The sequence below is a fragment of the Helianthus annuus genome, chromosome 6 (assembly GCF_002127325.2).
Source record: "Helianthus annuus cultivar XRQ/B chromosome 6, HanXRQr2.0-SUNRISE, whole genome shotgun sequence".
Classification (NCBI taxonomy): Eukaryota; Viridiplantae; Streptophyta; class Magnoliopsida; order Asterales; family Asteraceae; genus Helianthus; species Helianthus annuus.
In genome coordinates this window covers 72,868,597-72,888,044 of record NC_035438.2, presented here as the reverse complement: position 1 = coordinate 72,888,044, position 19,448 = coordinate 72,868,597, and the positions used below count along the sequence as shown (strand labels likewise).

The window sequence follows — 19,448 nt, the reverse complement described above, 5'->3', positions numbered from 1 at the left end:
AAAGTTTGCACATATATGGCATTTTTCTTCAGTTACATGCTTGATGATGATGAGTAACTACTCAGCTTATTTCAACTAAGAATCGCTTGAATAAGTTTGTGAAGACAGCCACTCTTGAGTTAATACCATATTTTGTCTAGGCTTGTCATATGAAATTAAATGTCCTGCACCCTGTACACCATTGCATAAAAAGATGTTTTATATATGATATAAAGTGATCATGGGGAAGGTTCAAATGAAAACACTAGTTATTGTGAAAACTCGAAAACTAATTAAAACCCACTAAAAAGGAGGGAGGAAAGACTTTTAATGAAGGAGGGGTAAAATTGGAACAAAAAATATATAACTTTTCAAACATTTCTCGTTTCTCCATACGTTATCATTTTAAAACAAAAATGGCACCATAAGATCACAAATTTTCTTATCTTTCATTCAAGTATATTCGAGCATATTTTTTATGACATAAAAAAAGATTTATGGTGTCGTCTTGTTTTCAATACTATTATTATAGTAGTGCACATGTGCAATATAACATGTACTACAATGTGCATTACATGCTTAAAATTAGTTTTTTGATTCTAGTTTAGCTTTTAGGGTTAGTTTTTTTTGGAGGTTTAGGATTAGGATTAGGTTTTTGGGTGTGGGGGGAGGGGGGTTTAGGTTTTTGGGGGGTGGGGGGGGTTAGGTTTTTTTCGTGTTTATGTTTAGGGTTTAGTTTTAGGTTTTCGGGAGGGTGGGGGGTGGGGGGGTTTAGGTTTTTGAGGGGGGGGGGGTGGGGGGTTTAGGTTTTTGGGGGGTGTCGGTGGGGGGTGGGTTAAGTGGTTTAGACTTTCCGTATTAGTGCACATGTGCAGTACAACCAAAATTTTTTTTTTTTTGAAATTTTTTTTCCATATATAAAAAGTAGCGGTTTTTCTACAAAAAATTGTAAAAAAAAAAAAAAAAAAAATTTGTGTTACAATTTGGATGGGAAGCAATGTTGCATTACCTTACAATCAAAGCTCTACAATTTTTAGTAGAAAGTTTCTTATGATGAGAAAAACTACTAAAGATATCATAAGAATAACAAAATGTGTCATTCTTTCCTTGATGGTAATGCAAGGTACCGTTGATCATTGTAAAATTTCCAACCTTTCCCTGAGAAAGAAGTTACGGAATGAGACATAATGATACTTCAAGTTCAGTGTTATTTGCAAAAAAAAAAAAAATACTAATTATGCATACTTGACGAACGTTGAGAGCTTGTTGTACAGCTTCGATGTTGAAGGGGTATGGTCCCAGATCTCGCGTCAGCATTGACCGCGAGTGACCATTACCCTTATCAAAACCCCCACTAGCTAACAACCTACTTGTGCCCATGCGGGAACGCGTCGGCACAAGGGTTGAATCCAATCTATCTAGTAACGAAGGAGGACTTACATGGAACATGAGAACGGTAGAGTGATGCGACATAGCATCACATCTGGTGTATGAAAACGGAAGTATTCACAGCGATGCGGCGTCGCACCGCATCCAGTGAACACTTCTATCAATACAAGAAAGCCTTACCTTAGGCATAGAAGAAGATGAACGTAACGGTGCGGCTGACACCGCACCATACGGGCATTTTCGTCACGACAATGGATGCAGGCAAGGCGACGATGCGGCTAGCACCGCATCTCGCGTATTCCTTGGTCACAAGTAGGAGACGCGGTAACTTCAGATGTTACCGCACGTGGCGATGCGGCTTGCACCGCATCCTATGCACTCAAACAAGTGGGACTGACACCACAGTGCAAGTGGCACCAATGGCAGTTACCTGTCAGAGCTACGTAAGCAATGGACTGACGTGGCGTAACCTCCACAACCGACAAGCCTGACACACCTGCAAAGGTGCAGCACGTCGTCAGTCCATCCATCATCATCCTCCTTCACTCCTCGGCTATAAATACCAACCCCAAACCAGGTTTGAGGTATCTCTTCACAACTCTCTCACTACTACTACTATCTTACTTTGCTTCCCAAGCAAACTACTGATTTTCACGCCGGAGGGTGGTAACAAGGAGCACCCCCCACCCCATCCTCCTTTTTACGAGTCACGGCTTGTTTCCTTGTGCAGGAGATCAACCACCGGTGATCCAGCCAGCGATCCTCGAGAGGAAGGGATTAACGCTTCTTGACGAGACCAGTGTGTTAACCCTGCCCGGTTAACCATTGTTTCATCATTGGCGCCCACCGCTACTCTTAGCATTTTCTAAACCATCCTGTTTCCTCTCTCACGATCATGACTGATCACCAAAACAACACTACGGATAACCAAAATCCTCCAATCCTGTCCCCGGTAGGGGTCAATGCCTCGACCTCCCAACCCGGACACATCGGCACGTCCACACAAAGGAGTCCCTCCTTTATGTTTGGACATGACTTATAAAAGTTCCCATCTGTGATCCCACCAGGCATGACCGTTCATACCTTGTACGAGCAGCAGGCAGCCATGCTGACCGCAGCATACAACCGCGCTTGTACTGAAGCGAATATACGAGCTGGGCTTCCCCCAGCACCGCACACCCCTATTGAGCGTATTTTACAATACGACGGCAGGATACATTCACGCCCGGCTTCAAGAAGCCGACGTGAAGAACGGGGATCGTCTTACTGTTCGGTCCACACCCTCAATGAGAATGATTCCTCATACGGGTCCCATACCAGAGGACCGGTACATACCCGCCTTGGCCCCCATGGCGAGGACAGGAGGCGATCAACCTCCCGACGCGGCCCAGGCATTCAGAGCCGATTGGGCCCGCAACCATACACCGAAGGGTACGGTCATACCGACCCTGACGACCATAGCTATCGCGGTGATTCACACGACACCAGCAGCAGACCGGGAGGACGCAACTATGTTCCTCCCAGTCACCCCCGCAACACATACCTTAGGGCGGCAAAGCGCCCTGCGAACGAGCCATACAGGCCAAAGGCAGCGGCCGAAAATTCCAAGTTCGGCACGCGGATTGCCAACGCCCATGTCACCACGACAAAGTTCCCATTCAACGTTGGGAAATACAGTGGTTCGACCGACCCGGACAACCACATGAACATCTTCATGGGCGCGGGCATCAACGGCCAGTGGGATGAACCCACTTGGTGTAATTTTTTCCCCCAGACCCTTACGGGCCTGGCCAGGGCATGGTTCGATTCTTTGCCAATGGGATCACTGGATTCATTTGAGGACTTGCGTACCAAGTTCCTCGCCCATTTTAGCCAGCAGCGACGCCACGAACGTGACTCGTTAGACGTCATGAACATCTGGCGAAGAGACGACGAATCGCTCGAAGCATTCGTCGTCCGATACAATAAAGAGTGCCTGGAGATAGGTGACGTGGCAGACCAGATGGCACGAAACCACTTCATCCGGGCCGTCAAAGACAGAGAGATGATCATGACCATCTCTGGCAAAGAGGGCTTGCCCAAAAAATGGGAAGATGTCATGACCGCGGTCAAGACATACGCCCAGACACAGCGGTCACTTGAACCGCATGTGACGAAGGCAAAGCCCCAAGCCGAAACATCCCACCAAGGGTCCAAGCGTAACAATAAACGCAACCGTGACGTTGGAAATCGCGATATTTCCAAACCATATTTCCCGCGAACCAACACGTTCGACCCAAAGAACTACAACCCCGCCCGAGACAGTCGGGCGTCAAAAAAAGATTCTCGGGACCGCAATTGGACCGAGATCACCATGTCGCCAAGTGAGGTCCTCCTTGCGGACCCACAGTTCTTGCGACCGGCCCAACCAATGAAGTCCAAGAAAAATCAGGACCTCACACTCTACTGTGAGTACCACAAGGACTCGGGCCACACCACCAACAACTGCATCAGTCTCCGACTGGAGATTGAGCGCGCCTTAAAGGAGGGGAAACTGCAACACCTTTTGCCAGGTGGGCAAAAACCCACCAAGCGCATTACCCCTCATGGCGAAGGTACCTCCTCCGGGAAGAGAACCATGCACGTGGCTTCCACCCACATGATCCACGTAGGCAAGGGCAGGCCGCGCAAAGCGGCAAGAAGGCCGGAATGTGACTGGAAAGACGAGCAAGTCGTCTTTCCAAAAGTCCGAGGCGGACCGCGCGATAGGCGCACCGTCGTCATTTCAGGCCAACTGGCACACTACTGCACCGAGCGTCTATTCATCGACCCAGGCAGTACATCTGATATAATCTACGAACAATGCTTCAACCAGTTCGACCAGTAGGACAAAGATCGGTTGCAAGCAGTAGATTACCCGTTAACCGGGTTCGCAGGGGAAACTGTCTTTCCCCTAGGCCAGATTACTTTCCCTGTGCGTCTTTCCAGCGGAAACCGCAAAAGAACAGAAGAGGTAAACTTCATGGTTTTACCTCACACCTCCAGATATGACGTACTCCTCGGGAGAGAATCCCAAGGAGATTTCAATATGATTATGTCCGTCCCCCACTCTGCGGTTGGTTTCCCAACCGAATCAGGGGTCGCGATAATCTATGCTCGCAGGGACGTCATGATGTCGGACGAAGTACGTCCGACCAAGGTCGCAAGGCCCACTCCCAACGACCAACCAGAAAAATGGGTTCTCAACGCGAGATACCCGGAACAAAAGGTCACATTGGGTCACGCCTTATCCCCGACCACCAAATCGCAACTGAAGCAGCTTCTCTTCAGGAACCAAGACATCTTCGCGTGGACACCCGCAGACATGACCGGGGTCCCACGTGATATTGCGCAACATCACTTGAATACCTTGCCAGGTATTTAGCCAGTGATCCAAGGCCAACGCCACCTTGGGTCAGCTAAAAATCAGGCGATGCAAGAGCAGATCGAAGAACTGCTCTCCGCAGGCATCCTGCGGGAAGTCAAATACCAGACGTGGTTATCCAACCCAGTCATGGTAGAAAAACCGTCCGGGGGCTGGCGCATGTGCGTCGATTACAAAGACCTTAACAAAGCCTGCCCCAAGGATTGTTACGCGCTTCCAGAAATCGATGAAAAAGTCGATAATCTCGCACCATTCAGGTGGAAGTGTTTCCTCGATTGCTACAAAGGGTACCATCAAGTACAAATGGCAATCGAGGATGAAGACAAAACGGCATTCCGGACTCCCACCGGAAATTACTGCTACACAAAGATACCGTTTGGGTTGCGCAACGCGGGCTCAACCTACCAAAAGTTGATGAACGACACTTTACGCGGCCAAATAAGCAAAAGTGTCGAAATCTACATGGACGACCTGGTCGTCATGAGCATGGAAGAGGATACCATGCTCACGGATATTGAAAGAACATTCCAAACTCTGCGCAGCGTTAACATAAAGCTCAATTCAGGAAAATGCTCGTTTGAAATGGAAGAAGGCAAATTCCTTGGGTTCATCGTGACTAAAGATGGATTCAAGGTAAACCCGGAGAAAGTCCAGGCGATCGAGCGCATGCCATCGCCTTCATCGATGAAGGATATGCAACGGCTAGCCGGCAGGCTAGCAGCACTCAACAGATTCTTAGCCAACCATGCAGCTAAGTCTTATCCGTTCATCAAGACCCTGCGGAGCTGTTCAAAGAAAGAACAATTCCAGTGGACCGCAGAGGCGGAACAGGCCTTCCGGGAAATGAAGGAGTGTTTGATACAACTCCCAACTCTAACCGCACCACGCAAGGATGAGCCACTCATATTATACCTATCCGCCGCGGATAACGCGGTGGGTGCGGTATTAATAGTGGAGCGAAAGGGGGTTCAAACACCCATCTATTACATCAGCAAGATGCTCAACGACCCAGAGACAAGATACTCAATAATGGAGAAATTGGTGCTAGCATTAGTGCACGCTTCAAGACGGTTGCGACGCTACTTCGTAAACCACGTCATCACAGTGCTAACCAATTACAGGATCGGCCCGATCCTATCCAAACCCGACATCTCTGGGAGATTAGCAAAATGGGCAATCGAGCTGGGCGCGCACACGATACACTATAAACCGCGCCCCGCGATTAAAGGCCAGATCTTAGCTGATTTCGCCGCCGAAGTACCGGTGAATCGCATCCAAGAATGCGAAGAAGCACAAACTCCTGCACCAACGCCATCCTCCTCCGAGACATGGGCACTATTCACAGATGGTGCCTCCAACGACGAAGGCGCGGGTGCAGGTCTGCGACTCGTCAGCCCTGACGGCCAAGAGCTTACATACGCAATCCGTCTCGAATTCAAAAGCACAAACAACGAGGCAGAATATGAAGCCCTGTTAGCGGGACTACGTTTAGCAGTCAAAATCGGCGTGCAACATCTGGAAGCACACGTCGACTCTTTGTTAGTTGCAGGCCAAGTACGCGGCGACTATGCCGCAAAAGGAGATATCATGATCCTCTACCTCGAGCAAGCCCTGCAACTAAAATCCAAATTCGCTTCGTTCAATATTCGCCATATTAATCGAAGCGAAAACAAATCCGCAGATGCACTATCAAAACTTGCATCTACCAGCTTCCAACACTTGGCAAAGGAGATACGCATCGAAATCCTGCAAAATCCTTCGGTACCCCTGCGCCAAGTCAACGTCATTCAATACGGTTCAACATCATGGATGACACCTATTATCGCATATCTACAGTCAGGTGTGACTCCCGAAAGCAAATTAGAGGCACGCAAGCTACAATACAAAGCGTGCCATTATCAAATGGGAGACGGTATCTTGTACCGCAAATCATACCTCGGGCCACTACTACGATGCGTCAACCCCCAGGATGCCACATACCTCATCCGAGAGATACACGAGGGCATATGTGGCATACATGCTGGACCACGCATGGTAGTGGCCAAAATCATGAATGCCGGGTATTACTGGCCCGGCATGCACCTGGACGCCGTCAAAGAGTTGCGTAAGTGCATTGACTGTCAACGTCATGCTCCAAAAACCTTGCGGCCAAAGAACAACTTAGTCCCCGTCACAACTGCATGGCCCTTTCAGAAATGGGCAGTTGACGTGGTGGGACCATTCCCTGACGCTCCAGGTGCGGTTAAATTTATCATAGTAGCAGTTGATTACTTCACAAAATAGGTGGAAGCAAAACCGCTCGCCTCAACCACTGCTATGATAACAAGAAAGTTCATTTGAGAACACATCATCTGCCGTTTCGGTTTACCAATGTGAATTGTCACCGATAACGGCACCAACTTCGCTGCCGACGAATTCCAAAAATGGCTAAAAGAACTACATATTGAGCACATATTCTCATCAGTCGCACACCCGCAAGGGAACGGCCAAGTTGAGAGTATCAATAAAAGCCTAGTCGAAGGGATCAAGGCGCGGTTGGGAACGGACAGGCGTGGCTGGGTCGATGAACTCCCAAGTATCTTATGGGCTCACCGTACAAGCCCAAAAACAAGCAATGGGGAAACACCCTTCAGCCTAGTCTACGGTTCAGAAGCGGTGATCCCCGCATAAGTAGGTCTCCCCTCTCCTAGAATGGTGGCTATTGAAAAACTAGACAACAACATGGAACGCAGGATCGATTTGGACCTCTTGGAAGAAAGGCGCGAAAACGCTGCCATCAATGAGGCCAAATACAAATCCAAACTTGAAAAGTACTACAACACGCGCGTCCGCGTTTGTACTTTCAACCCAGGAGACTACGTCCTACGCGACAATGAGGCATCTAATGCCGAGCGCCCAGGCAAACTCGCCCCCAAGTGGGAAGGACCCTACCTCATCAAAGAGGTCTTAGGGAAAGGCGCGTACAAATTACAAACGCTAGAAGGCGAACCTATCGCACGAACATGGAATGCTCAACAGCTTCGACGCTATTATATGTAAGCCATGTTCTTCCATTTCTTTATGTAACCTATCGGGCCGCAGGCCATTTGCAAATAAATAAATAAGCAATTTTATACATTATTGTTTGTTATTACTATTACAAATGCGTGTTCCACTTTGCGGTATCCCAAAAACAGATTGGCAAAATCTTCATTCGCGATACCCATACAAAGTGGTAACCACACACAAATATTGTAATAGGCCAGCAAAAGGCAGAAAGACTTGCATATTTATCCGGCCGGATAAACAAGTTTTTGTTAAACACTTAACACAATTCCTGAACCCAAAAAGGCAAACAATGGAATTGACGCGGACTCATACGACAAAGGTATGGAGTACACTTGACCCCATTCACAAATGGGTAGAGTTCCGGATATATAAGCTTTTACAAAGCTTAAGCAATTCTAAAACCCTCACACGGTAAATAACAGAATTGACGCGTCCTCATACGACAAAAAGTATGGAGTCTACTTGACCCCATTCACAAATGGGTAGAGTTACGCATACATACGTTCAGACATGCAAGAATTTAAAACACTTGTACAAACTGAACAAAAAACTTTATATTCAAAAAATTTAAGCACCCATGTGATGCTTAATGAATTTACATAAAGTTCCTATTCTATACAAGAGGAACACAAAAAGGAGGCACACTAGCCACCCTAAACCCTATTTTGTACCGCTGGTTCCCGCATCTCCTCCGGCACCACCAGCGGGTTCTTCCTCTTCCGCATCCGGATAAAGCATCCGCAAGCGGTCAACATAGTCCGCAGCCTCCAAACAATCGTCCAGTTCCTCTACACAGGCAAGGGACGTATTATAAAAGGAGTCTTCGGCCGCCTTAAGAAGCGATTCGGTGTCCACACCATGGAACCCGGATCGCTTAGTAGTATAACCGCCTGCGGATAATACATTGATATGCCCAATGCAGCGGTTATAACCAGCTTTAAAGCCAGCATCGCGCGCACGTTCCTTAACCAGGTCCAAACCAGAGGCGGTCTCAGGGGCATTCATGATAGCCTCAACAATCTGCAATAAAAGGATCATAAGTCTTGGATACTAATCCAAGCAAATGTAAAGGCAAGGGATACTTACACGCGCGATACCGTGAGCCCGCATCCACTCACGGTCAGCCTCCAGCTGGTTAAAAGAGGACACCAAGGCATCCTTGGCCTCAACAGCGGCGTCAGCCTGCTTCTCCGCAACAGACACGCGGGCAGTAAGGTCTGTAACCGCGACCTCCCGGGCCTGAAACTCAGCCTATCAAAAAACAGCAAACACTTCACTCGTTAAGCAAGTTCGAAACAATGAAGGAGATATACAACAGAGGTAACGAAACATACCTGAAGGCTGGCAATAACCTTATCCAAACGCATGCGCTCCGCATGCGCCTCTTCAAGAGCCTTAGAAGAACGGCTCTCCTTCTCCGCGGCCTCTTCAAAGGCCTTTGTAGCACGCGCCCCGGCTTCCTTGGCCTCCTCAAGCGCCTTCAGGGCCTCGGCCTTCGCCTGCTGCGCTTTCACAGCAATGGCCTCCGCTGCAGCTTTCTCTTTACCCAAGGCAACGTTCGCTGCCTTGGCGTTCGTTAACTCCTGCCGAGCATGAAACAGAATGTCATTCTGCTTAGCCCAAGATTCATTCCACTTCTTGCGCTCACTGGACATTTTTTCATTCCAACTCTTGCGCTCATCAGCAAGAAGCTTAGCAAGGGTACGCACCTGTTTCAGCTGGGCAGTGGCAGCCCATTCAGAAGTCTGCTTCTGCTTCTCAAAAGCAGCCTTGTCTTTCTCAAGCTGCTCCGCACCTGCACGGGCAGCCTGGACCAACTTCTCCGCTTCAGCCCGCATGCGAGCAGCCTCTTCCTCGCGGCGGCCCAACACCTTGTAATCTTCCAAAATGGCATTCGCCACAATGGAAGATCCGATCAACATTGTTGAAAGCTGTTTTATGCGCAGCTCCCGAGGTGCAGCACGGGCACGTTCCACTTCAAAAGGGGTGCCCAGACCACCCAAAATCTCTTTGCAGGCAGAAGGGTCATTAGAAATATCATCCCCCTGCATAACAGTCCAGGGGGGTCGGTGATACACGGTACTGCGACCCTGCGTGTAAGTGCGGTAGTAATACTCCAATTCAGACTCCCCAGGCTGAATTGGAGGCCCATCATAACCCGCACCACCAGCAGACGAGCCGCTACCCTTCTCACCAGCAGGAGACTTCGGCGGCTCAGCATCCTGCTGCCACAACTCAGCATCAGACTTCTGCTTACCAGTATCTGAAAACCTCAAGTCCAATCCATCACCCTCATTAGGAGAGATCAGATTGTCCGAGGAATCCACAGTGTCGAATATCCGGTCAGCAGTCGTTTCCACCGTTTTCTCCAAAGGGGGATCGCGAGCCGGCCCAACAAAAGAGGCCGTAGGCTCCTTGGGCACGACAGTCTCCTTCGTTACCCCCGCACCCGCAGCAGCGGTATGCAGAGGAGACGAAGGGAAGTCAAAGAAAGAATACCCTGCATCTCGGGATTCTGCAACACAAAGAGCATCAATGATTATTCCCACCTATTGTACATACAAAACAAGTAAAAAGGATATACTTACCAGCAGCAACTGCAGGTTTCTTTTGCGCCGGAGCAACTCTCTTGGTCTGCAGTCTCCGACGCTTCGGTTCACCACCACCAGCAGCCTTCTACTCTGGTCCTCTTTTCTCACCAACAACGGGGGGAACCACAGCAGTTCCACCCGCAGCCGCAGCACTACCTATAACACCCAAACCCTCAAGGGTGTCAGATACTACCACGTAATCGGTATATCCCCGATAACAAGATCGATAGGTACCTGCGGCTTCAGCAACTAAAGAAGGGGCAACTGAGCCTTCAGAACTCCCCTTGCCACGACCCCGCACGGTTTTCTTCACCAGTTTCTTCTCCACAGTCTTTTTGGGGATGCGTTTCTCAAACTTACCCAAATCCGCAAGGATACCTGGATTGACACAATCAACAAAACCAGTCAAAAAGATAAACTGAAAAAAAAAAACTAATGCCACGTACGACATACCTCTTGCGTCTCCCGGCACCGGGGCATCCAGCACCGCACGCGACGGTACGCGGAAGTTGCTAAGAATTTCAAGGTTGAAGCCTTTCTTCAGCTCAACTGCAATAAGTTCACCCCGGCCCTCGAAATCGGGCTCAAACATTCTCCACAAGCCAACCGCATCCGCTGATACATGCATGCAGGTTACTACAAGGCTTAGGAAGTAAGGAAAATAACAAAGTGTAAAGAGCTTACCACCACCCTTTTCCCGCAAAACGGGCCTTGCCTTCCTATCTGGCCTCGTGAGCATCATCCGCAATACCCACAGTTGATTATTATCCAACTTCTTAAGTTCAATAGGCCGCAGCCTAGAGAACCAGTCCACGGTCTTTGCGGTAGCAACAGGAATATCTTCATCGGAAACTCCAACGTTGACATTCCTGAAAGACATGCTGGCGTAGACCGCACAGGCTTTCACATAGAAGAACCTCTTCTTCCAGCCTGTCACACCCTTAGGAGGCGTCATCAACTTCAAGCTCCCATGCCGTTGAGTAAACGAGAAAAAACCGGTGTTCACCGTCAACTGGTAGAACCGCCGGAAATTTTCCACTGTAACGGGCAAGCCATGGGCACGGAATGTATATTCAAAGTTCCTAATTCGGAACATTCCAAAGGGACTAAGTTGGGAGATATGGAGATGATAATACTCCAATACCTCCGCAACAAACACCGTCACCGGCAACCTAAGGTTGCCGTCGTTGAAAAAATCAGCCCACAAGGTTATATAACCGGCCGGAGCATCGGCACCGGTGTCCCCCTCTTGTGGGTAGGTGGCATCCCATTCGTCGGCCATCTGCACAGTGGCCTTCAGGAGTGTAAAACCACCCTTTGACCACTTCAACGCCGGTAACCCACCACCGGGAACGTCAACGTCATCATCCTCTTCTTCTTCAGCCACTACCGGCTGTTCAGGGTTTTCACCCTCCACATTGTGTGGACTAGATGGTTCAGCCATCAAGAATATCAAAGAAACAGAAGATGGTGAACAGAAAAACTAGAAACCTCACCGGAATTTCAGAAAAAATCGTCGGAGAAGACAGATAGCAAGTTCTCTCTTAAACGGCAATTAATGCGGAGGGAGAAAACAAATCATCACGTTCAAAAAGAGCGAATCATATGACACCACGTGTCAAGCGCCGTTTTCGCTGAAGGTTATCACGCGCGCGTGGCCGCTCACGCGCCTGACAAAAGAGACGTTTACACTCTTCGCTACAGTGCATTTAATGCCTCGGGCAGTGCAAACGTCCTTTCATTTCAGCACATGCCAGGAAGATCTCACCAACTTCCACCAACTCACACGTGAGATCAGCCACGTATGCAACAAAAAGCGACTACATTATCCAATTATAAGCGGCATGCGGTTTCTCTGGTATACCGCACCATAACCCATACCGCATGTCGTTTTTTAACATACCCCTAAAAATAGGTAAAAATATATATCTCTACACTATAAGGGGGTATAATACCTATCCGCACTACCCACGAGCACACGTGGAATATGCGGACATGACACACACGAGCCCGTTCAGGTGTGTCAGATGCTCAGAACCAGCGTTGTCCGTTGGACTGAACCGCATCTCAGACACAGGGGAACCGCATTGCCTTCATTCTCTTCAAGCTTCAAATCCCTCCTGTCCGGTTCACAACCGCAGAGGGTACATGAACACCTTCTTTAACAAAAGGAAGGAAGGGAATGCACGCGAACGCACATCAGCAACCCTGTCCCCTGAACCTTCAAGAGCTACATCCGAGCAACACACCCGCTTCAAGCGAATGTGGTAATGCAAAACCACAGACACTCACGAGGAGCTACGGACATAACCATAGCTTCCGCAGAGTGGTTGCTACGGAAGAGCCAAGCTCACTCCACATCACCGAGCAATGCTACTTCAAGGCAAACTCGGTATTGGAGCGAGAAGGTAAGCGGCTACAAAACGAACGCAGATAGGCGCTCTAAACGAGCCTTTGTCGAACAGCAAGCGTCCAAACAGCGGTAACAAGTCTGCTTATGACTTTGTTTGCCCGCCTATGGGCCGGATAGAATAAACAATGGTAGGCATACCCTTGCCTATGACCATGTTTATTTACCCATAGTACAAATATACATTGTTTGACCAAACATGGCCAACAATGACGCAACGAGGTAACCGCAAAGAACGTGCGGTTACTAGAGAGCTATGACGACGAACACGAAAACCCAACAAAAAAGGGATCGTCGTCTCATGACTAGATGCTGAACATAGAGCTTGAGCAAAGCACTTACAAGCATCAACTACTTTTGATCCCAGTCTCAAAGATTGGTCCAAAAGTTTCTTTTCTTCTTCATGCACCAATTCAACAATTGGTATGAAGAAAAGACCACCTTTAAAGGATGGGAAACCTCTGCATACCTTCAAACCACCATCTCAGAGGTTGGTTCGAAGTTTGTGCAGCATTACTAACAAAGTCTCCAAGAGACCTTCGGCACAACAACAGGTGGCAAGCCACCTGGTGACATAAATCGGCTGAGAATTTCGCATCAGACGAGATTCCTTCACCGATACGGAAGAGGCGTCAGATAACCCTTCCAGACCTCCAGCTTGATTTACATACAGAAAAGACCACACATGGTCTAGGATCTTCTCCAGACTGCAAACTACCTTCCAAACCCCATAGTCCAGTACTCCTCCCACATACAACTTGTATGTGGCAGCAACACTAGACTGGGGGGACTTGAAGGGGTATGGTCCCAGATCTCGCGTCAGCATTGACCGCGAGTGACCATTACCCTTATCAAAACCCCCACTAGCTAACAACCTACTTGTGCCCATGCGGGAACGCGTCGGCACAAGGGTTGAATCCAATCTATCTAGTAACGAAGGAGGACTTACATGGAACATGAGAACGGTAGAGTGATGCGACATAGCATCACATCTGGTGTATGAAAACGGAAGTATTCACAGCGATGCGGCGTCGCACCGCATCCAGTGAACACTTCTATCAATACAAGAAAGCCTTACCTTAGGCATAGAAGAAGATGAACGTAACGGTGCGGCTGACACCGCACCATACGGGCATTTTCGTCACGACAAGGGATGCAGGCAAGGCGACGATGCGGCTAGCACCGCATCTCGCGTATTCCTTGGTCACAAGTAGGAGACGCGGTAACTTCAGATGTTACCGCACGTGGCGATGCGACTTGCACCGCATCCTATGCACTCAAACAAGTGGGACTGACACCACAGTGCAAGTGGCACCAATGGCAGTTACCTGTCAGAGCTACGTAAGCAATGTACTGACGTGCCGTAACCTCCACAACCGACAAGCCTGACACACCTGCAAAGGTGCAGCACGTCGTCAGTCCATCCATCATCATCCTCCTTCACTCCTCGGCTATAAATACCAACCCCAAACCAGGTTTGAGGTATCTCTTCACAACTCTCTCACTACTACTACTATCTTACTTTGCTTCCCAAGCAAACTACTGATTCTCACGCCGGAGAGTGGTAACAAGGAGCACCCCCCACCCCATCCTCCTTGTTACGAGTCACGGCTTGTTTCCTTGTGCAGGAGATCAACCACCGGTGATCCAGCCAGCGATCCTCGAGAGGAAGGGATTAACCCTTCTTGACGAGACCAGTGTGTTAACCCTGCCCAGTTAACCATTGTTTCATCAGATGTTAGCCCATATATTTGAGAACTTGCTAATATCATTCTAAAATGATCAAAATGAATGCTTCAGCTTCATTACTAGATTTGCAAACACGGAAAATGGAAGAGAAAAAAAAAAGAAACAAAAAGATTTCATAAGAGTTAAGAGGTTATTTGGGATTGTTTATTAAAGTTGCTTATGAAAAAGTATCAAATGGTATTGGTTTCATTACTTTGTGAAGTACACATACATCTCTCTATATAGAGAATGACTCTTAAAGGTAGGTGACAGATAAAGTCACGCAAACCCTAGGTCACAGCTTAATTAACTAACATAATTATACTAAAATCACTATATTTTCTATATTATTTTCAATAAAATAATATTTTTTATACTTTTGCCATTTCATTTTCTCTCTTTCGTCTGCTCACAATCACTTTCAAAAAATATTAAAAAAGTTATAGAGGTGAACAGTATCTCCTCCAAATTTACTGATGAACAGTAAATTTTTTTCATTTTTCTCTCTTCTCCACTCACGACAATTTACAACCACTCTTACAAATATATAGGTTACACTCACACAAATATAGAGGATCCATTGTGAATACTCTAATAACTGCAATGTATCAATATACTCTAATAGTGCTTATGCCTTTTGATAACCAAATTTCAACTGGATTATTTAAAACTTGTTATTTAATCTACAAATTATCTAATATGAAGCGTGGATACATAAACATTCTCAGTAATTTAAAAAACCCAGTAAGAAGTATTTACTTCTTATAATAAGCAATGCAAAACACGCCTTATTAGCAACAACCATGTACATGTGCCATCTACCTAAATTCAAATGAAGAAAGTATGTGTGGGAGAGAGAAGATATTACTTCACAATCATCGCAAAATGGTTCCAAAATGTTTTCCAAATTAATACGGCGTGTGCACTGCAAGTTGAAATTTCTAGATGATAATATTTTCACAAAGTTCATATGTTTTCACAATTGTGTACATAAATCATAATTCTCACCTCTTCGTAACTTTGTAGACTTTTTAAACATGCCGAGTTGGCGAAACTAATGTATACATAATTACCATGGCAATTGTTTACGGCCGACTGCAAAATTGTCATATAACATATATAAGACTCAGTGATATAAGGAATGATGTTAAAGATACACCATCTCAGAAGTATACTATCAACCCACCCGCCACATATGAGTAGAGTATGAGTCATACAGGCCTGACGGGTCGTATGACATGTAGAAGAAAAGTCATACAAAATGTATGGGCTTTCAGTGGTCATATCAGTCATTACTTTGTTAATCAGAACATCATGTGAGCCATATGATTGGCCCTTATACGACCGATATGACCATCTTTCATTGTATCATGCAACCTGTTTTGACCACTTTTTACCCTATCATACGACATGCATGACATATATGTGATGTCTGATGGTGTATGTGTAACAACAACCGATCTAAATTTGGCCTTTTTATTACCAAAATATTAAGATCACCTGATAAATATTGTCTGATACGAGTGCCACACGGTGAGCATATTCAAGTCTTGAATTGAAATCCATGAACTTATTGGTGAAAGGGCTCGTGAGCATGTAACCCTACATCCAACGTTAAGAACAAACATAATATTTATGTTCTCACGTTTTCTACAATAAAAGTTATATAAATGCCATTATATCTAATTATAATAAAAGAGTTTTTCTTATGTCACATGTCATCTAATTATGATAAATGAGTTCATCTAATGCCACATAGTATTTTCTTCATCAATTTTCTAATAAATATTAATTAATAAATATCTAATAATCTAATATTTCTAACCATATAATAACAAATAAATATAAGTATGTAATTCTAATAAAAGACTTTAAATAATAGCACATGACATTCTCTCCTTCAATTCATTAATGATATTATTAATTTATTAATATCTATTTCTAATTTATGATTAAATAATATATAAATTATCTATGATTTTATTATTTCTTAAAATGAATAAGCATACGGTTTGATTTACTTTATCTGTTTTGCATAAATCAAGTATAAATATAATTTAATGATATGTTTACCTTTGAAAAAAAAAATAATTGTTATTATCTAAGAAACATGGTGTTACGTTATTAAAAATGTTATTTTTTTTAATTATATGCATTAATATTTCATATCAACACCACAAAAAATATGTAAAATAATAACACTCGGATTTGAGTTTATATATTAAAAATAGTGAAGTGAAGTGATTATTTCAACTAAATGGATGAATTTATCCATTAAATCTATTAACTCAAACAAAATTTAATTAATAGATAATAATATTATTAATGAATTGAAATAGAGAATATCATATCACATTAACTGAAATCTTTTATTATAATTAGATATGCCCACCACAATCTATCTCCATCGCCACCAACTCCATCTCAATTAAGATTTAAGAGCTTTTTCATTATCATCCCAAAATTTTAAAGAAACTTTTATGTGTTCATCAAGTTTTTTCTACTTCGTCTCATTCCCCAAGATAAGGATGAGATTTAAGAATTTATTTCACATTCTTTACGTATCATAACATTATATGTATATATATATATATATTATGTATATCTAATTATTATTACTAAAGTAACAAATAAATATAAAGTATTTGCTTATATGCTTTTTTTAACGGCTAATTTTAATTTTTCCCCTTAAATACTTACACCTCCCGAGGATTGAAACTTACACTGTGTTCCAGAGTTTACTAATAGAAGGAAAGGAAAGGAAACAGAAAGAAAGTAAAAATATTTTGTGTTCCAGAGTTTCATTTAAGGAAGGAAAAGAAAGGAAAATAAAACATGTCGTGTTCCCGAGTTTCATTTAAGGAAGGAAAAGAAAGGAAATGACAGGAAAACTAGGCTAAATTCTTTAATTTTTCTTTCCTTCCGATTTGGGAGGAAGCGGTGGGAAATTCATCTTTTTTTTTCCTTTCTCATCCTTTCCTTTCTTACTTTTGCTTTCTTTTCTTATCCCTCGTTAAGTTAACTCGGGAACAGAGCGTTAGTCTCCTCAAAGAGATAAGTTCTCTTGACCACTAGGCTATAGCCTAAGTGGCATTTTTATATCTAATCATTATTACTATACTAACAAATAAATATAAAGTATTTGTTTATATGCGTCATTTATAACGAGTAATGTTATATTCTCCTTAACTTGGTATGAATAGTTCATGTTAGGGTAGTATGTTTTTATATCAAAATTTATATTTAACATGTGCAATATCAAGAATAATTCAAATTTTGTAATTATTCTGTTCTTCAAATACAACCAATCTTATCATTCAACATGTGTAACACACGGGGCTATAAACTAGTATTGTAATAATTAAAGGATTTTCTTTACATTAAGCTATCTTGTTGATGGACATATGTTAAACTTTTATAGTTGAGTTAATCTCAAATATTTACAGATGATTGGTCTAAACATGTACAAGTTCTATGTAAAATAGCTAGGAAAGATTATTTATGGTTTGGAAAATACTCACTTGAATGTTTAATGTTGGTTGATCCCCACGCTCGTTACCTACAAATTAGTATGAAAATGTTTGGAATATTACAAATAAATTCACCATCAATCAAATTAACGAAGAAAAGAGAAAAGAAAAATCATTTACCTTCATATAATTCTAAAGTGATTTTGGGGACGATAATGCCCATGTAAGACGTTCCTGCTATGTATATTGGATTCCTCAAAAACTTGGGATGGTCACTCACAAACTATTCATCAGATAAATATGTAAATGTCAACAAATATAAAATTGACATGAACCCGTGAAAACATTAGCTAAATCAGTCATGTTGACTCGTTTATTATTATAATTATTTTTAAGCAGATTGGATTTAAATAATCTCAACTTTCTCAATTTGGCCGATAATAATCCTAACTCAGTTATTGGCCGATAATAATCCGAAATAGTCCACTTTCAAGGTAAAATTTACATCAATCAACTCGTATTCTCGTTCTAATCAAAAGCCCTAAAACATCATTTTGTAATTCGGAAAAAAACTTAACTCCGTTAAGCTATATTTAACGCATACTATTATCGGCCAAAAGAGGACCAGATCGGATTATTGTCGGCTAATAACTGAGTTAGGATTATTATCGACCAAATTGTGAAAGTTAGGATTATTTAAATATAATTTGCCTTATTTTCATATTTGTTTCCCAAATTTATAATTTTACTTTAACCTTTTTAATAAAGTCCACAGCTTGAACGGCTAGAATATTATCACTGCTAATCCACCCTTCTTTGGTTTCTAAATAGGAAAAGCCGGTACCAGCAGGTATATCCACGGATAAGAAATTAGCCATCTATATAATAACATAACAATAAACCGTTAAAGTGACTTAGCCATCCATAAAATAACAATAAACCATTAAAGTATATTTGAATTGCCAAGATGTGTCAAACATATAATAACTAGTATTTAGGACCCATCTTGTAGTGGAACTGATAAACCAATTAAAAAAACAATTGTAAAAACATTTAAATTTACGGCTTGTTAACTCGTAAAATCTAGACTGAAATTCAAAATACTATCATATAATGTAACACCCCAAAACCTGAATGTTTATATTGTCCTATGTTCCTATAGGACATATCATGAAATAAGTAACTAGCCTATTAACCTAGTTAAATGGGTAGTCAAAACTACTAAATAACGAAAGTTTGTGCCAATTATGTTTAATTAACAAACACGAGGGGCTAAAGTGGGTTAAAACGAAAGTTAAAATATTAAAAGTAAATATAACACACACAAACACACATTCATGTGTGTGTTCTGGATCGTTCAGGAGCTCCCCAAAGGAGCCAAACCCTAGCTAAATATTAAATGATCAATTGAAGGGTAAATCAAAGCTCAA

General features: G+C 43.9%; 3 protein-coding genes across 4 annotated transcripts in view; all 3 read right to left on the bottom strand.

Moving 5' to 3' along the window:
- Nucleotides 1–8,607: 8,607 nt before the first annotated feature.
- On the bottom strand, nucleotides 8,608–9,490 carry LOC118479582. The gene is made up of 3 exons (XM_035974184.1): nucleotides 9,154–9,490; nucleotides 8,912–9,070; nucleotides 8,608–8,709 (listed from the first exon to the last, which is right to left on the bottom strand). Exons 1-3 carry the CDS (start codon nucleotides 9,472–9,474, stop codon nucleotides 8,608–8,610), a joined length of 582 nt encoding a protein of 193 aa, XP_035830077.1. The 5' UTR covers nucleotides 9,475–9,490.
- A 715-nt stretch (nucleotides 9,491–10,205) lies between these two features.
- Nucleotides 10,206–11,257, bottom strand: LOC118479924. The gene is made up of 4 exons (XM_035974839.1): nucleotides 11,095–11,257; nucleotides 10,864–11,025; nucleotides 10,408–10,788; nucleotides 10,206–10,334 (listed from the first exon to the last, which is right to left on the bottom strand). The coding sequence occupies exons 1-3, from the start codon at nucleotides 11,150–11,152 to the stop codon at nucleotides 10,496–10,498; spliced, it is 513 nt and encodes a 170-aa protein (XP_035830732.1). The 5' UTR covers nucleotides 11,153–11,257; the 3' UTR covers nucleotides 10,206–10,334; nucleotides 10,408–10,495.
- A 3,925-nt stretch (nucleotides 11,258–15,182) lies between these two features.
- LOC110865743 (serine carboxypeptidase-like 18) overlaps nucleotides 15,183–19,448 on the bottom strand; it is a 24,328-nt gene continuing 20,062 nt past the window's right edge. Inside the window, exons 4-9 of one of the 2 annotated variants that reach the window (XM_022115063.2) lie at nucleotides 18,774–18,896; nucleotides 18,199–18,301; nucleotides 18,070–18,107; nucleotides 16,049–16,150; nucleotides 15,557–15,643; nucleotides 15,183–15,473 (exon numbers count right to left, since the gene is read on the bottom strand). In XM_022115063.2, the coding sequence (XP_021970755.1) occupies nucleotides 15,273–15,473; nucleotides 15,557–15,643; nucleotides 16,049–16,150; nucleotides 18,070–18,107; nucleotides 18,199–18,301; nucleotides 18,774–18,896 (654 nt within the window). In that variant the 3' untranslated portion in view covers nucleotides 15,183–15,272. Of the gene's footprint in view, nucleotides 15,490–15,556; nucleotides 15,644–16,048; nucleotides 16,151–18,069; nucleotides 18,108–18,198; nucleotides 18,302–18,773; nucleotides 18,897–19,448 lie in introns of both variants that reach the window. The other variant, XM_035974838.1, reaches the window with a different exon arrangement.